Source organism: Camellia sinensis, chromosome 4 (genome assembly GCF_055761805.1).
Source record: "Camellia sinensis isolate YWXY chromosome 4, ASM5576180v1, whole genome shotgun sequence".
NCBI classification, from domain to species: domain Eukaryota; kingdom Viridiplantae; phylum Streptophyta; class Magnoliopsida; order Ericales; family Theaceae; genus Camellia; species Camellia sinensis.
Genome location: NC_138964.1, coordinates 56569464 through 56586362, shown reverse-complemented (window position 1 = coordinate 56586362; position 16899 = coordinate 56569464). Strand labels below are relative to the sequence as shown.

Here is a 16899-nt window from a genome sequence, read left to right as displayed (position 1 = left end):
CACATGAGAGAAACTACCCTACTCATGATCTAGAGTTAGCAGTGGTGATTTTTGCTTTGAAGATTTGGAGACACTACCTATACGGTGAGAAATTTGATGTGTTTTCTAATCACAAGAGTCTAAAATATCTGTTTACACATAAATACTTGAATTTGAGGCAGAGGAAATGGATGGAGTTCATAGAAGATTACGATTTTGAGTTGCATTATCATTAAAGGAAGGCAAATGTTTTAGCCGATGCCTTGAGTAGAAAATCTATTAGCAGTGTGGCTTGTATTGCCATCTAGGAGTGGGAGATGTTGGGTGCTCTTGGAGAGTTTGACTTGCATCTTGGCGAGTCCATTGAATCTGCGACTTTGTTTATGGTAGTTGCCCAACCTACACTTGTAAATTGACTGTTAGAAGCGCAGAAAGGTGACCTTGAAGTAGAAACCCTCCAGGAGAAGATCTCCAGTGAAAAAGTAAAAAGAGGCTCGAGCGTGTATCCTAACCTAAGTGTGAGATACCGTGACAGTTTGTTTATGCCGGAGTCTTGCCAAAAAGTACTCTAAGAATTTCACCATTCTCGCCTTGCGGTGCATCTAGGAGGCACAAAGATGTATCACGATCTTTGTCGACAGTTTTGGTGGAGAGGTATGAAGAAGGATATGCCCGTGTTTGTGTCGAAGTGCCTTACTTGTCAACAAGTGAAGGCTGAGCATCAGAGGCCAACGGGTTTGTTGCAACCCTTGCCTATAGCCGAGTGGAAGTGGAAGCATGTCACGATGGATTTTGTTGTGGGCCTTTCGAGAACTCAACAGGATAGTAATGCCATTTGGGTAGTAGTGGACTGATTAACTAAGTCTACGCACTTCGTACCTATGTGCATGAGTGGTTGGGTAGACCATCTTGCTGACCTGTATATCAGGAACATAATGAGGTTGCACAAAGTCCCTGTGATGATTGTTTCACATAGAGATCCGCGCACTATAAGAAATTGGGTCTTGAATGATGAATTTTTTTTGTCTCCAAAGAGCTAATTTCATCACTATAGATATTTGTGAGGAAATATTTTCCTCACCAGTTTTGTCATTGAATGTTTGTCACTAAAAATCGCCGTGAGGAAAAATAATTTAGTCACCAATAAAATTACTTTAGCGACAAAAATTTGTCACCAATAAAACAATATTTTATCACCAAAAATCATCATTTTCGTCACCAAATAGTTGTCCAGTACTGTATATATAACTTTAGTTGACGAATAAATTTGTCATACATGTTGATCATTAATGAGGAAATAATTTTGTCACAGTAACATGTAAAGTTCACGAAATTTTTCGTCTTCAAAAGTCAAACATGGGTGACGAAATATATTTCGTTACAAAAACATATATACGTGACGAAATTTTTAGTCACCAAACAACAAAATCAATAAAAACTTTCACATATAAGTAAACATAAATTTTGTCACAAAAAATATTTATTAGCGACAAATAATCACTTTGTCATAATAACAAATACATATGATGAAAAAATTCGTCACTAAACTTGTTTCCTATTTTATATTTCAATTTAAATTATTATTTTACAAATACGCCTACTCATATCCCAATAACCTTCTAAATGTATTAAGAAATCCACTAGCTATTATACACAACTCCACACAAAATTTGCTAAACAATTTATATTATAAATCAAAATATATCCATCAAACAAATTTAATAACAATTCATTAACTATAACAAAGAAGATCACAGCAAATCCCAAAATGAACTAAGTATCAGTCCACAAAAATAAAATCAACACTTGATCTTGAGTTGCAAGTAGAACTAAGTATCAATCCATAAAAAAAATAAAAAAAAAATTAACACTTGATCTTGATTTGCAAGTATGCTTCCAAATGTCATCAAAAATCAATCTGCAAAAAAAAAAAAAAAAAAAAAAAAAAAAAAAAAAAAAAAAAAACATTAATATATTATCAATTACATATAAACTCATATATAAATAATTTTATATATGAGAAAACCAATTTAGCAAAAATGCATTTTCTACCAAAACTTGACTTTCATATGTACTAAATCACAAAACAACAGCTAATCTAATTGGGAGCAAGTTCTTGTAAGTTACATGAACACCTATGAACCTGCCAATATTGAAAACAATCAAGCAACATGATGACTTTTATTGTCATATAAAATGATTCAATGAAACTTGGATCTTTCTTGTACTAACTCCAATTTTCTCCACAAATTTCACTATCTACCAGCGGATGTCCCTTTGATACAATTTCACTATCTCACTCACTGTTTCTCCAACTTTGCTTAGAAAGAAATGAGAAATACCAATATGGTTTGATTGTTTTTAATGGGTTTTCAATTTCACAAAATTCGAACTAAGATAGATCGACATAAACAATATGAAACTAAGCGTTTCAGTATCTTATGATCATTTTCAATGTTTCAATGTTTGTACTAGCAATTTAACAATGTTGCAAAGTTTCTCTTGATTTTAGACCCTTCAGCAAATACTGATCTAGCTATGGTGTTAATGCAGAAGGGATTGGCACATAGGTTCCTCATTGGTAAAAGGTAGCCTAATTGAGTTCGACAGTCTAACTTTCTTAAACAATTGTGCTTTAACTAATATATACTAACCAACATGAGAAAAATGAAAAGATAAAGCAAGATGGACTTACCAAAAAGGCGATCTACGAGTTCATGGGATGCCCCCTCCCCTAAATTGTCCGTTGAAACCTTGTTTCTTAAGAAACTCCATGATACTTGACGTTATCTCCAAATGCTCCTCAATCAACTCATTCATCTTTGCTATCACATAATTTTGTGCTTGAATTCATGTTTTATGTTGTAATTTCCAGTTTTTGTGACTGAATTTCCTCCTTTTGCTCTTGTATTTCCATCTCCAGACGCCTTACATAGTCACAGTCAGTAGAAGCAGTGGTAGTCCTAACCAAGGACGAAGGCCTCAAACCAAGTCCTTTAACATATCCCGACCTTCACTTGAGCACCTTCACAGATAGCTCCTCTGGAGTAATTGGAACCACACCAAGTTCGAAGCAATGTGCATCCTGGAACTTTATCATATTGTCCTGCCATTTTGAAATAAATAGAATAATGAATAAAGATACAATAAAAACTGCAATCATCCTAACACAAAAAGTAAATATAAGTAGATAATATTGATTGGTTAGTAAGATGGTACGCAGAAAACCTAAGCAACACCAGCACAAAAGTAGCAGACAGCACAATAGGAGCAGCATAGAAATTGGCAAATAAAGGAGAAGCCTCCAACCTGTTAATGCACCACATATACAAGCACATGGGGGGCTATTCCTATATATTACAAGGGTCCAAATACATTATATTTTATACAATATTTACATAAACTTTTCATCTTCATCATCATGTTTTCTTCAGATGTGCTCTTGGAAGGTAAAAACATTAAGAACTTTCCAACAAGGTGGCAGATGATCTAATTATTTTCATAGAGATTTATCTTCTCTATTGGATCTGACCAAAAAACAGAGGAAACAAAGCTTCTCGTTTAGAATCAAATCTGTCATACATTTCATAATATTTTTAACTTTCATTTTTGTTTTTTACAAGTACAACTTTCAGCTGAATCATGTTTTTCCCTTGTGAGAAAGTTGTGCAATATTAAAGCTAGAGAAGTAAAAATAGGAGAAGGATGATTAAGGTCAAATCAACTCTAAGAAAAATAACCAAGTAAATACATCCCTTCTAGACTGAACAGAGACTGAATCAAATCAAATCTGGATCAAGTTTTCAAATAAGAGAAAAATATAATAAATACTTTAAAAAAAATTATTAAGTCAGCAATACACATGAGAGAAAAAACAATGATCACTAAAAGGAATTTTGTTCTTGAGCATCACCACCATGCAGCAAAACACAAGAGCAACAGACATCAAGTTTTTTGGGAGAAACAACATCAGAGAATTTGGAGCTAATTTCTCGTACAAATGCCAATCACCAACCAAAGCAAAACCAAAACCAGATAAGATAAAACCAAAGAATTTGGTGAGTTCGTCATTTTAATCCATTATATCTGCTACCATGTCATTGAACTTGGTTTCTAAATTTGATCACTTCTCTAAGACTTACTATAAGGCTTAGTTGAGCTAGAGCTTTTTCAATAATTGTTCACTTTGGTTGTTATGCTTCTAGAAGGTATTTACGGATTTGGAAGATGGAGTTGTTTATGCTCCGATTTTTTAATAATTATCACTAGATAAGATATATCATATAATGATTCATATAAATAGTAATATAAAAAGATAATGAAAAATTAATAACACATAACATTGCTAAAAAAAACAACTAAAATACTTTGATGTTTTTTCAAAAAATAGCATACTTCAATGACAAAAAATAAAAAAATGTCATCGTGTCCAATTTTTTGCCATACATTTTACATAGTAAACATGGCCATTCTCTTGATGTTAATCACTGAATTTCTGTTGATCAACTAATGAAGAGGAAAACTAAAATTACCCAATCTCATAAATTACCTAAATTCGTACATAGCTATAAATTATAAGCACTTGATTCATGTTGTGAGTAGTGATCATGGCTGTGATCTTATGGGTACATAAATGACATCTTCCATGCAATTAATCCAATAGGTGACACCTTAGCCAGAGGAAGAAAGGATGGTCCAGTTTTGAGAACTTCAGTTGAAAGCTATAGACTCCCTGGCATAGTTCTTTTACCATTTTGAATATTGATTGTCCATATGACCAAGGGACAACCCATCTTGACTATGTCCTATCATGATGTTGCCACATGCCATCCAAAGGGAAATTCCAGCACATTAGTACCTCTCTTGCTCTCTTTCCCTATCTCTAGAAGTGCTTATAAGAGGGAAGGGGACAAACATACCAACAGCACCCAGAAAAAGAATATATACATAAAATAATAAGGCTTTGTTGGATTAGACTACAATAAATAATAAGGATTTTATGTGAGAAACTATGTAAGTGGTCTGAAATCGTAAACAAGTCAAGAAAAAAGGGAATTAGATGCCAGAGTTTAAAAATTAGACTGCAGTCTTCCTTAGCCAAATGACTTGATAGTCACCAATGCCACATAGTCCTAATAATTCAATTAATAATAAGATAATTAGATTTTGTTTGTGTTAAGTATAACATTACTGTAACTAGATGTTGCCTTGACCATATTTTGTTGCATATCCAACAGCAATTTATTATGGCTTACAAGAAGAGGCTGTTGTTTTTGATGGAATAAGAAGAGACAGAAAGACATTCCCCTGCTACTTGAATCACTCCAAAAAGACCAAAACAATCAAAATTGGCATCCCTTATGGAGTCCATAAGAACTACACATTCATGAGATCACGGGTTTTCAGAAAAGAAATTCAGAACCTTCATGGCTTTAATCCAAGCCAACTCACAACTGCAAAGTTCCCACAACACAACAAATTAGGCTTATGGACCATCTTTACTTTTTTTTTTTTTTTTGTAAGTCTCTACATCATTAAATTCTCTACAATCCTACATACACAGAATTTTTACTAAAAAATTTCAATGTATGGTTCGGATTCATTGCTTCAACATACAAAAGTTAAATTTGAACCGTACATTACTAATTTTGGGAATAAAATTCTGAGCATAAATTCTTGGTGTTTGGCTTTTCTGTTAAATTATGTGGGTGGGGGGTAATGCAGAACACAGTAGCGCGTGAGGATGGATTAGCAGGAGGGTAAGCAGTGGTGCTAAGGATATCAAGGACTAAGGCTGCATTTTATAACTGCAGTTTTTATGGTGCTCAAGACACCCTTTATGATCACAAAGGCCTTCACTATTTCAATAATTGCTTCATCCAAGGCTCCGTTGATTTCATTTTTGGCTATGGCCAGTCCCTTTATGAGGTCAATCAGTCTTATTCCACTACTCTTTTTTCCATAGGAAACTTGATATGCCATACCCAAACTTACCTAAAATCACACATGAAATTGTATCCTAATTGATTATTAAAACAAGTTGAAAATGAAAAATCAAATATTTCTTGCAAATTTGATTTACAAATGGCGTCTACAACTTTTTTATGTTGAAAATGATACACAATAACTTATTTGGAATGCTATTTCAAATGTATTTCTCAATAGACACAACCATGCTATCATAAATTCTTTGGTCACCCATTCAATTCACAAAAAAAAAAAAAGCAGAAAATGCCCCCTCTACTATGGTAGTCCTCCTGACAAGTAACAAAGATAGGCACCTCTAAATTACTACTACTTAAACTGTCTAATTGCTCTCAATTACTATATTCAAACTGAAAATATATGCAAAATACAAGATGCCCATAAAGAACCAATAACATGGCAAGCACATGGAAACTAAGATGAACATAACCTTTAAATACAAAATATAGTCCGAAGAAATCACATATGGGACACTGCGTGTCTCATTAGTTTCAAAAAATTAGGGAAAATATTAATTCTAAAAATTAGGGAAAAGAAAGATAGAAAAATTGAGAAATTGAGTGAGAGAGAGGACCATACCTGAAAATACAAAAATAGAGGAATCGAATAAACAAAGTGCACCTTCTTGCTCATGCAATATGGAAAGCAATGTGTTTCTTAAGCAAACCAAGTACAAAAGCAAACCGAAAAATCATTAAACATGATAACAACTTCATCAACCATAAAAGATATGGGAACGAATATCATCACTTTCTCCTTCAATAAAGTTAATTAATCCAATGAAAAGTTACTAATAACTACGCTCTAATAATTTTCTCTCATGAAATAAGCAAAGAATAAAACATGGAGTGACAAATGATTCTTCTGTTACAATATATTGGTTTTCTAATAGCTTGAGATTCTGTAAAGACCTTCAAAATAAGATGTTCGAGCTGCTTAAGCCCAATCCCATCTTCTGAGACAAACTACTGCCATTAACTGCAGCTAATCTTCAAGCTTAAACATATTATTATGCTAACCATCAACTAATCCCTTTGTCAATTTAACCAAAAGGCCATTTCTTAAGGAGAGGATGGCCCAAAAGTCAGAGTAATGGAACACTTGCCTCGGCAAGTCTATACAATTGATATGTTAATGATTATTTTGTTATTCATATGAAAAAATGCATATAATTTTAACTATAGGAGTGGTCAAACTTATGATTAATGGGCTAATCAATGTGTACCATATACAGCCCAATTTAGCGAACAAAGAAAAACTAAGCACCAAGCCTACACCCACATCAAAGCTATACAGCAGCACTCCACAATAAGCATGCTTCCATTCAAGATGCTATAACCCATCACAATCCTTAATAGATTTAAATCTATACACCAAGTCCATAACAGAGTAATCAACTTTGATCAACTCACTTAACTCCAATCAATTAAGCTGAGCCTTCCAAGCTTTGCAAGTATGATGGATATTGGATAGACAAACACTTGAAAAACAAATGTTCAACTAATTAATTTAGTAGCAATTGAAGAAATTCTTCAAAGACCATATAAAACACAAATAATGAAATACACAAATATGTGTACTACTTCATGAAATCAAGCACAAATAAAACTGCTTATTAAAAAAATAATGAAAACATAAAACTATTACAAAACTTTGAAAATGAAAACAATAATATGATATGCAAAATTTTAGGTTATATGCAAGTTACTCTATAAAACCCATTTGTGGGAGTAACAGTTACAATTTGCATTGTAAACTCATTTGGAGGAGTAATAATTTTAGAATTTCACAACTAATAATTTCACTTTGATTTTCATTGAGTGAGCCAAATTGATCGTAAATCTTCCAAAAAGAAATTAATCAAAAAAATTTTATAATGAAAACCAAATCATGAAACCCCTGAATCAAAGGGGCAAGAGGAAAAAAAAAACTAGTTCCACAGATATTGGGACAAAAATTTCACAGGAATTAATTGCAATTTTTTTATAATGAAATGATGAAACCCGTAAATCAAAAGCATAAAATCACAAATCACCACAAATTGACAAATATATGTGTGTGTATACACAAACAGTAACAGTGAATTCAATCAAGTTTAGTGAATGTAATAAAAGATAAAGAAGAGATGTAGAACAAAAATGAAGGTGAAAAGAAGAAATTAACAGAGTAAATTACGCAAACACATATATAAACCATGAAACAAAGGAGAGATCTTTTACTTGAGGGAGTCGAATTTGGAGATTAAGAGTGAATTTGGAGATCACAGAGGGTCGTCGATCTAGAGCATCAGATTCAAGCCTTGAAGATCAAAAATAAAAATAAACAAATAAAGTGAGAGAGAGAGAGAGAGAGAGAGAGAGTGGAGAATACATACTAATGTTAGGGTTTACGCGTTCAACAACTTGCCCAGCAAATTCGAGCTCTCTGGAATCCCTGGTTCCTCATATTATAGTGTGCCTCGACATTGATGCTCTGCAGATTCGTGCTCTTGCCAGTGGAGGAGTCGGAATGGGAGTGAGATGAGTAGTGCGACGATGGAGAGAAAGAGAGTGAGATTTGAGTGTGAAAATGAGAGACGAGGGAAAAAGAAATTCTAGGCGCCAAAGGGTTTGAGGAATTTTGGAAATTTGGGGATTTTGGGTCAGCTATTTCTGAGAAATAAAAAAAAAAAAAAAAAAACCAAGGGATTCATTCAAAATGAAGTAGCCACGTTTTTGCAACTAAATAGTTGTTGTCGCCAAAAAGTTATATTTGGTGACTAAAATTTTAGTCACCATATATTAACATCGTCTCAAAAACTTTTCCCATGTTCCCACGTAAAAATTTGGCCTCGCACCAAACCCAACCACGACCAACCATATTAACTAGTCGCCAAAAGTTTAGTTTTTGGCGACCAATCAATATATGGTTGTCGATTATGTATATTTAGCAACTAATTTATATTATGTTGCCAAAAATAGTCGCCAAAAATGTTTTTTTTTTTTTTTGTAGTGAGCCAACTTGTGTTTTGTTTTCTAGTTAAAAAAAAAAAAACAAACAAACTTGTGTTTTGCTTTGAGAGAGAGAGAGAGAGATTAGGGAAAACCGATATACACAAAGGGGAGGGGGGGAATTAGTGGTCAATTTTTTTTTTCATTTTCGCCCAATATATCAAAATTCTCTCTCCAAAATAAGTGACAAAATAATTTCCTCACCAAAAGGTCTCAAAATATTAAAAATTATTAGTTCGAAAAATATATTTCTCATCAAATGATTTTAAAATATTTAAAATAGTGTTTTTTCATTAAAAAAAATTATGTAAAATTATTGGTGACGAAAATATATTCCTCACTAATAATTTTATAATTGGTGACAAATTTTTTTCTCACAAAAAGTCTCAAAATTTTGGCGCCACCAAAAAAAATTAGCGGAAAAACTTTCAGTGACAAAACTTAATTTTTCCTCACCTAAAAAGAAATATTTATTGACGAAAATAAATTTTGTCACCTATTATTTTTATTTTCTTATTATATGTGACAAAATTTTATAATTTGTCATGGATTATTTTTGTTTAGTGATGAAATTTATTTTCTTCACTACTTTTCGTCACTATAGATTACTTTTGTTGTAATGGCGTTTCACAGCTCAGTTGTGGCAATGCTTGTAGAGTACCTTGGACATTAGATTGACTTTTAGCACTGCGTATCATCCTCAGACTGACGGGCAGTCCAAGCATACAATTCAGATTCTTGAGGATATGCTTCGAGGTTATGTCCTTAATTTCAAGGGTTTGTGAGAAAGGCATTTGCCTTTAGTGGAGTTTGCCTATAATAATAGTTTTCCAATCGAGTATTGGTATAGCACCATTTGAGGCCTTGTATGGCTGGCTGTGTAGATCTCCGGTGTATTGGGCCGATGTGGGTGATGCACCTTTGTTGGGTCCAGAATTGGCTCGGGAAAAGACAGAGAAGGTGGCACTTATCCGTAAGAGGTTGGTTACGGCTCTGAGTCGTCAGAAAAGTTATGCCGACCATAAGAGGAAACTCTTGTCATTTGAGGTGTGAGACCATGTGTTTTTGAAAATATCACCTAGGCGGAGTCTGATGAGATTAGGAAGAGTGGGAAGTCCCCTCGTTTTATTGGGACTTTTGAGATTCTGGAGCGGGTTGGAGAAGTTGCTTACCGTTTAACGTTGCTGCCACAACTTTTTGAGATTCATGACGTGTTTCATATTAGTATGCTTCGGAAGTATGAGCCGGATCTATCGCACGTGTTGGATTGGACAGACTTAGAGGTAGACAATGTTGCCTCATATGAGGAGAGACCAGTGAGAGTCTTGGACACTCGGAACCGAGTCTTGGACACTCGGAACCGAGTCTTGCGAGGCAAGACAATTCCTTTGGTTAAGGTTTTATGGAAACATCATGGGGTTGAGGAAGCAACTTAGGAACGTGAATTGGAAGTCTAAGAGAAATATCCGGACTTATTTGTTGATGTTTGAACATATATTGAGAATTTGATTATGTTAATAAAATGTAAAAGCATCGTATATGTTTAAATATGAGAACATTGTATACGTTGTTTAAGTTTTGGAAATTCGAGTTTATCATGAACATAGAATATGTTTTGGAAATATGGAATATAATTTTGAAATTTGTTAAAACTACGGGAAATGTATATTGGAAATGTATGTTGAGATGTGTATTGAGACTTGTTCCTCATGTGATGAGACTAAGTGACCGACAGATGGGTCATGATGTTGGAAATTGATTTGTAAGTATTGTGGGAATTTGTTTAAAAACATGGTTTTAAAATGTGCTTTGTAATTTCGGGGACGAAATTCTTTAAAGGGTGGAGGTTATAGCGATCCCAGTTTTGACCCGACTCTTGTGGTGTCCTGGACTCGGGTTTAATATTTTCATATTGTTGTTTACCTCTTTCTTCCTTTGTATCTCTTTGAAATTGGCTTTTGGGTTTTTGTAATTGTGTTTGGGCAGGTTGGTCGCTTGTTTTTCAAACCTTGTGTTGTCCAGAATTTTAGTCCTCCGCTCGAGCGGCACTTCCTACGCTCGAGCGGCACTTCTTACGCTCGAGCGGGCTTTGCAAACACTCAATACTTTTGCAAGCCTACAAAAGTGCTCGGAGGGAAATTTCTACACTTGAGCGGCGTTTCCTACGCTTGAGTGGGTGGGCGCTCGAGCGGCCTTTCTTACGCTCGAGCGTTGATCTGTTGTCTACAAAACTACTAAATGTGTTTTTTCTACGCTCGAGCATCACTTCTTGAGCTCGAGCGGTGAGCGTTCTTTGTGTCTTGGCACTCAAGCGGCCTCTCTTGCATTTGAGCGGAACAACATTTTTGTGTCTGACGCTTAAGCATTAACTCTTCCGCTCGAGCTGACTGTGCGTATATCAGATCGCGAAAATGACTTTTTACATCACTTTTCCAGATCTTTTCTCGCTAAAACCTAAAGTTGAGACCCTCTCTCTGTAAAACACACACTCTCTCTCTCTCTACATTTTCACTTACTTCTAGTGATTTCTTCACCCTAATCCCTTTGATAAAAAGGTAAACCATCTCAAAATCTTCATTTTGATTCGAATAGAGTTGGATTTCGGTATCTTTGAAGTTTCACTCTTGCTTGGCTTGTCTTCCCTCTTTGAGATAGGGATTTTCTACACTTTCATATGGTTTTTAGCTTAGTTATTTGTCGTTGTCTAACAATGGTGGGATTTGGGAGTATTTTGAGCAAACCTAGGGTTTGGGTTCAAGTTTGAAACGAGGGGTTTCTATGTGGGTGTTATATAATTGATTATGGGGTTTGGATATGAGGACATCTTGTGTTAAAGTAATAAATTTTGGCCTATGGGTTAATATTTGAAACATGGAGAGCTTTGCCCTAAAACATCTTAAATAATTATTTTGTATAAATAATGAAACTGGCATGGAAAATGTGAAATTGGGAGGATGTATACATGAATCGTGGTGTTAGATTTGTTTAATCACTCACCTATGCAGATTTGATGATTTATCTGTTATAGAGATTGTATATCTGTTTAGAAATATCTGTATTAGGCTATCGGTGGAGGATGGCTATGATTGTTGTAGAAATTGCAAAAGAATTAGGTAAATTAAAACTAATCTATTGTTGGTTGTCATTGAATATGACTATGATTTATATGCATTGTATATGTATGATTGTTTGGAAGGAGAAAGAGTATGTACTCCATTGTTTGGGAGAAGATAGGAGATGGACTCCATTGAAATTAAGTTGGCCGGAATGTTCAGGGTGAAAGTCCCGAAATCTTGTTTATACATGGGTGTCAATCCCACGGACGAAATTTTCATAAAATGGCAGATTTGAATTGTTTATGTGGTACCGCTTTGAATTAGAATACCACTGAGTTGTAGTCTCAGTTGGGTTATTGAAAATAATGAAATTGACTCATAAATTGAGAATACTGAATGAACTTGAAATGAATTGAAATATGAACTTTGGTGTCTTACGGTTATATAGAAAGTGAAGATTTTGTCACCGGCATTATATATGCACAATGTGCTTATATCTTTGTTAAATCTCATATACTGTGTTAGATTATTTTTATTGGGCTTTGGCTCACCTTATTTGGGGAAAACCATTTTCAGGTGTTGGTGACAGTGTTATTAAAAACGATAAGCGCACCAAGGCACCAAGGTCTCTTGAGGCCTTAGGCGCAAGGCGCAAGGGGAGGCGCAGGCTTTATCGAAATAAAGCGCACCATGACAAGTTAAAATAATATAATTTAATATGAGACATATAAGCAAATAACTAACTGGTATAACATAAACAAAATGCAATATTGAACATTTAAAAAAATAAATACCAACAAATATCGCTATTTTAACATAGACAAATGAGTATAAGCATGCATTTCAAAACATAAAACGCGAATATCCATGATCTAAAAGTCAACTAATAACAATATTTCAAGTTTAAGCATGCATTTCAAAACATCAACAAATTTAACCAACAAAACATAAAGTCTTTGCTTCCATTTATCCAATGAGGATCTAACAATCATCATCATCCTCAATATCAACAACACGCAATTCATAATCTTCTTCTTCATCATTGGATTTGTATCCTTCTACATCTTCCTCTTCTGTCTCCTCTGAATCTGCCTCTTCCTCATCTATCAATTGACATGCATTTGATGATCTAGAACCCCTTGGCCTTGCCCTCGACGATGATGGTGTCTTTGAAGTTGTTGATCTAGTTCGCTTATTTCTATCCCGAACACCAGAAGCTCTAGCAACATCATCCCACATCAAACTTTCATCATCAAACACATTATCGTTGTCTTCATCCTCTTCTCCATCCATCCTCCCAACCAACCACTCATTGCTTTCATCAATATTTGTTAAAGTGATGGGATCAAGTGTGTCACGCATATCATATCAACGTCTCAATTGTCTATTGTACTTAATAAATACCAAATCATTGAGACGTTGTTCCAACCTATTTCTTTTTTTGTTGTGGAGCTACAAGAAAAAGAGAATGTATTAAAATTTACCATCTGAGAAGGGAAAAAAAAAGGAATTCACCAAACTTGAGGTAGATGCTCACATGCTCAAATACACTCCAATTTCTTTCACAACCAGATGCACTACAGGTTAAGCTAAGAACTTTTATGGCAAACTTTTGCAAATTTGGGGCTGAAGAACCATATGCAGACCACCAATCAGCTGTGAATTGCAACTAATTTCAGCACAACTAGAAACTTTTGATTTAATCTAGAGGCATGAAAAAGTTAATGGTGTAAAATGGATTACCTGGTGCCCTTGTCATTCTCTGCCTAGTTGCTAGTGGCATCGCAAAGAGACCTTCAGATTTTGTATAAATACTCATTTCTTGAGTGATTTTATCTTGAATGTCAGTGCCTCGAACCAACCTTGACACACACTTATACAACCCTGTCATGATTTCAGGACCATGCTCAATACTTGGATTAGAATAGAAGAACTCCGGATTCAAAAAATGGCCAGCTGCGTGAAGAGGTTGATGCAATTGGATATTCCACCTATTGTCAATGATTTCAAAGATGTTCTTGTATTTTTCTTCTTTTTCATTAAATGACTTTGCAATACTTTCTTTAGCCCTATCCATAGCCTCATTAATGTATCCCATGGCAGGTTTTTTCTCAGAATCAACCAACCTAAGCACATGCACAAGTGGACCTGAGACCTTAAGAGCATAGACAACCAAATTCCAAAATGATGGCATCAACATAATCTGTGTTGCTTGTTTACCCTTTGGCTCCTTTGCCCATTTGGAGCTTGTCCATTCCTCCGAAGTGAACATCTTTCTCAAGTTGTTTTTTTGTTGATGAATCCTAGATAGAGTGAGAAAGGCTGTTGCAAATCTTGTCTTTGCAGGCTTGACCAAATTCTTTAACTGTGTAAACATCCTCATCATATTCAACACACCTGGACGGTTATAAATATAACCGTGTACCCGAATAGCCCTGTCAAATGTCTTCTTCATATGTGGCAATTTGAAAATATCTTCCAGTATCAAATCCAAGCAGTGAGCCGCACATGGTGTCCAAAAAAGGTGTGGTCTCTTTGCCTCCAAAAACTTACCTATTAAAATTATAGAAGCAAAACACAGAAGATTATTTAATAACAACTAAACTAACTAACTAACTAGCTAGTAAGTACATATAGAATCAAGAAGACAAAAGATTATTACCAGCCAACACATTAGCTGAGGCACTATCTGTGATAATTTGGACTACATTAACTTCTCCAACATCATCCACAAACTTATCAAGTAGTTCGAAGAGTTTTTGCCCATCCTTTGAATAGCTTGAAGCATCGAGGGACTCAACAAACATAGTTCCTCTAGGACAATTGACTAAAAAATTAATCAAAGTCCTTCCATTCTCCGAAGTCCATCCATCTGACATCAAGGAACACCCATATTTCACCCATTCCTCTTTATGAATCCTCATCAACTCATTTGTATGATTCAACTCTTTCTTCAGATATGGAACCCGCACTTCATGGAAACTGGGAGGTTTCATACCAGGACCATACTGCCCAATTGCTTCAACCATTGGTCCAAAGCTATCATAACTAACTGCATTAAAAGCTATACCTGCATCATACATCCACCTTGTGATTCTTATCACTGCTCGGTCTCTTAATTCTTTCTTATAAGGATCATTATGATCAATTGTTGTCTGTTTTCCTTTTCTATTTTGCACCACAAAATCAGGATTTGGTGTGTAGAATACATCCATGGGCCCCTTCTTCTTCAACCTTTTTGATCCAGCAAAATAACTATTTTGATTGCTTGGCAATGCTTTACTACTTGATCCACGAGGCCGCTGAATCTCATAAGCAATGTCATCTTCATCCTCTTCAAAATCATTGTTCATCTCATCAATATGAGGCAACAAGTTCATTTGATCTTTCTGTGTTTTCTTGTTTCCCATATACTCTTTTATCTCTTCCCTTACATCAAGTGGACATTTTTGACAAACTGTGACATTCCTTGAACCTCCAACAAGATGTTGTTTAACTCTATAAACCCCTCCATTAGATACTTTACCACAAAAATTACACTTAAATTGATTTGGGTTCTTAGGATCTAACTGATGTGCATATTTCCATGCAGGATCTTTTCTTGTACTTTCAGATGCCATCTAAATCATAGAAGTAGAGAATTCAGAATTAAAAAAATTAATTTTAGTATATTTTAGTTGAACCATAAACAGAGCATAACTAGAAATTAAATTAAATTCTGAACCATAAACAGAGCACAACCATAAACAGAATTAAAAAAATTAATTTTAGTATATTTTAGTTGAACCATAAAAAATTAATCATAGAAGTAAAGAAATTAAATAAATTAAATCATTGAACCATAAACAGAGCACAACTAGAAATTAATTTTAGTTGTGCTAAAATTAAATCTAAACAGAGCAATTCAGAATTAAAAAAAAATTAAAGAAAAAAAAAAGAAAAAGGTTCAAACAGACGAGGAGAAGGCAAAAAAAAATTAAAAAAAAAAAAAAAAAACACAGACGAACAGACGAGACGAACAGACGACCAAGAAGACAGAAGAAGACGAACAAGGCAGACGAACAAGGCAGACGAGACGAAGTAGAAGAAGACGAAGAACAAGCAGATGAAGAGACGACCAAGAAGACGAAGAGACGAACAGACGAACAAGACAAAGAGAACAGACGAACAGACGAAGAGAATAGACGGAGAGAAGGAGAAGAAGAGATGAAGAAACAAAGAGAACATACCTGGGCATCCTGAACTGGAAGACGACTGCGCTGGAAGATGATTGGAAGAGAAGAACTTCTTTGGAGATTTGGATTAGGGCTCGATGTTTCTTTCGTCGTCGCTAATTTGGGCTAAATCTTTAAGTATATTTGAAGGAAATAATCTGCTGTAGCTGACCCTGAAATCTTGGTGGTCCAATCTGTATGAAAAAAAAAAAAAAAAAGCCCTCAAGGCCTACGCCTTGGGCTTAACTGCGCCTAGCTCGAAGCGTGAGCTTTAATCGCGCCTTAGTGACATCGCCTCGCCTTGACCATTGCAAGGCGCAAGAGGTGGGCATGGCTGGGCTTTGCGCCTAGGCGCGCTTTTAATAACACTGGTTGGTGATATGCCTCTGCTAGGGCAATAGCTTGGAGGGACTTTGAGAGCAAGAGCTTCTTTATTTTATTGTATTTTCTTTTGCATAGCTAAGGACTTTAAGTGTATGAGCTAGTCTCACTTTTGTTGTAACCAAGCCAAGACTTGGAAAGGTTTAAGCCTATAGAGCATTTATTTATTCTAAACTCTTTTGTACCATTAACTTTATGAAATGAAAGAACGTTGCATTCTTATTCATGCAGTTATTTATATATGATTTTGGTTGGATTTATGATTATATTTTGGGAGCATTACAAAGATCAAGT

At 34.9% G+C, this 16899-nt stretch overlaps 1 protein-coding gene and 1 long non-coding RNA gene across 2 annotated transcripts; both read right to left on the bottom strand.

Annotated features, from left to right (window-relative positions):
* Window positions 1-1648: 1648 nt before the first annotated feature.
* Window positions 1649-8654, bottom strand: LOC114294533 (uncharacterized). The gene is made up of 4 exons (XR_014366548.1): window positions 8339-8654; window positions 8184-8262; window positions 2675-3085; window positions 1649-1897 (listed from the first exon to the last, which is right to left on the bottom strand). It is a non-coding gene; the product is annotated as an uncharacterized LOC114294533 (long non-coding RNA).
* Window positions 8655-13017: 4363 nt separating this feature from the next.
* LOC114293393 (uncharacterized) lies at window positions 13018-14962 on the bottom strand. Its single transcript, XM_082924970.1, has 4 exons — window positions 14673-14962; window positions 13754-14563; window positions 13548-13666; window positions 13018-13462 (listed from the first exon to the last, which is right to left on the bottom strand). Exons 1-4 carry the CDS (start codon window positions 14932-14934, stop codon window positions 13379-13381), a joined length of 1275 nt encoding a protein of 424 aa, XP_082781096.1. The 5' UTR covers window positions 14935-14962; the 3' UTR covers window positions 13018-13378.
* Window positions 14963-16899: the final 1937 nt, after the last annotated feature.

Bases quoted from the DNA above. Each gene is read 5' to 3' on its own strand.
- LOC114293393 (XM_082924970.1), bottom strand. From the start codon at position 14,934: ATGAGGATTCATAAAGAGGAATGGGTGAAATATGGGTGTTCCTTGATG. The intron at 14,564-14,672 runs GTAATAATCTTT...TAATTTTAATAG, and splicing joins CTCAGCTAATGTGTTGGCTG to GTAAGTTTTTGGAGGCAAAG. The intron at 13,667-13,753 runs GTAATCCATTTT...TGCAATTCACAG, and splicing joins GAGAATGACAAGGGCACCAG to CTGATTGGTGGTCTGCATAT.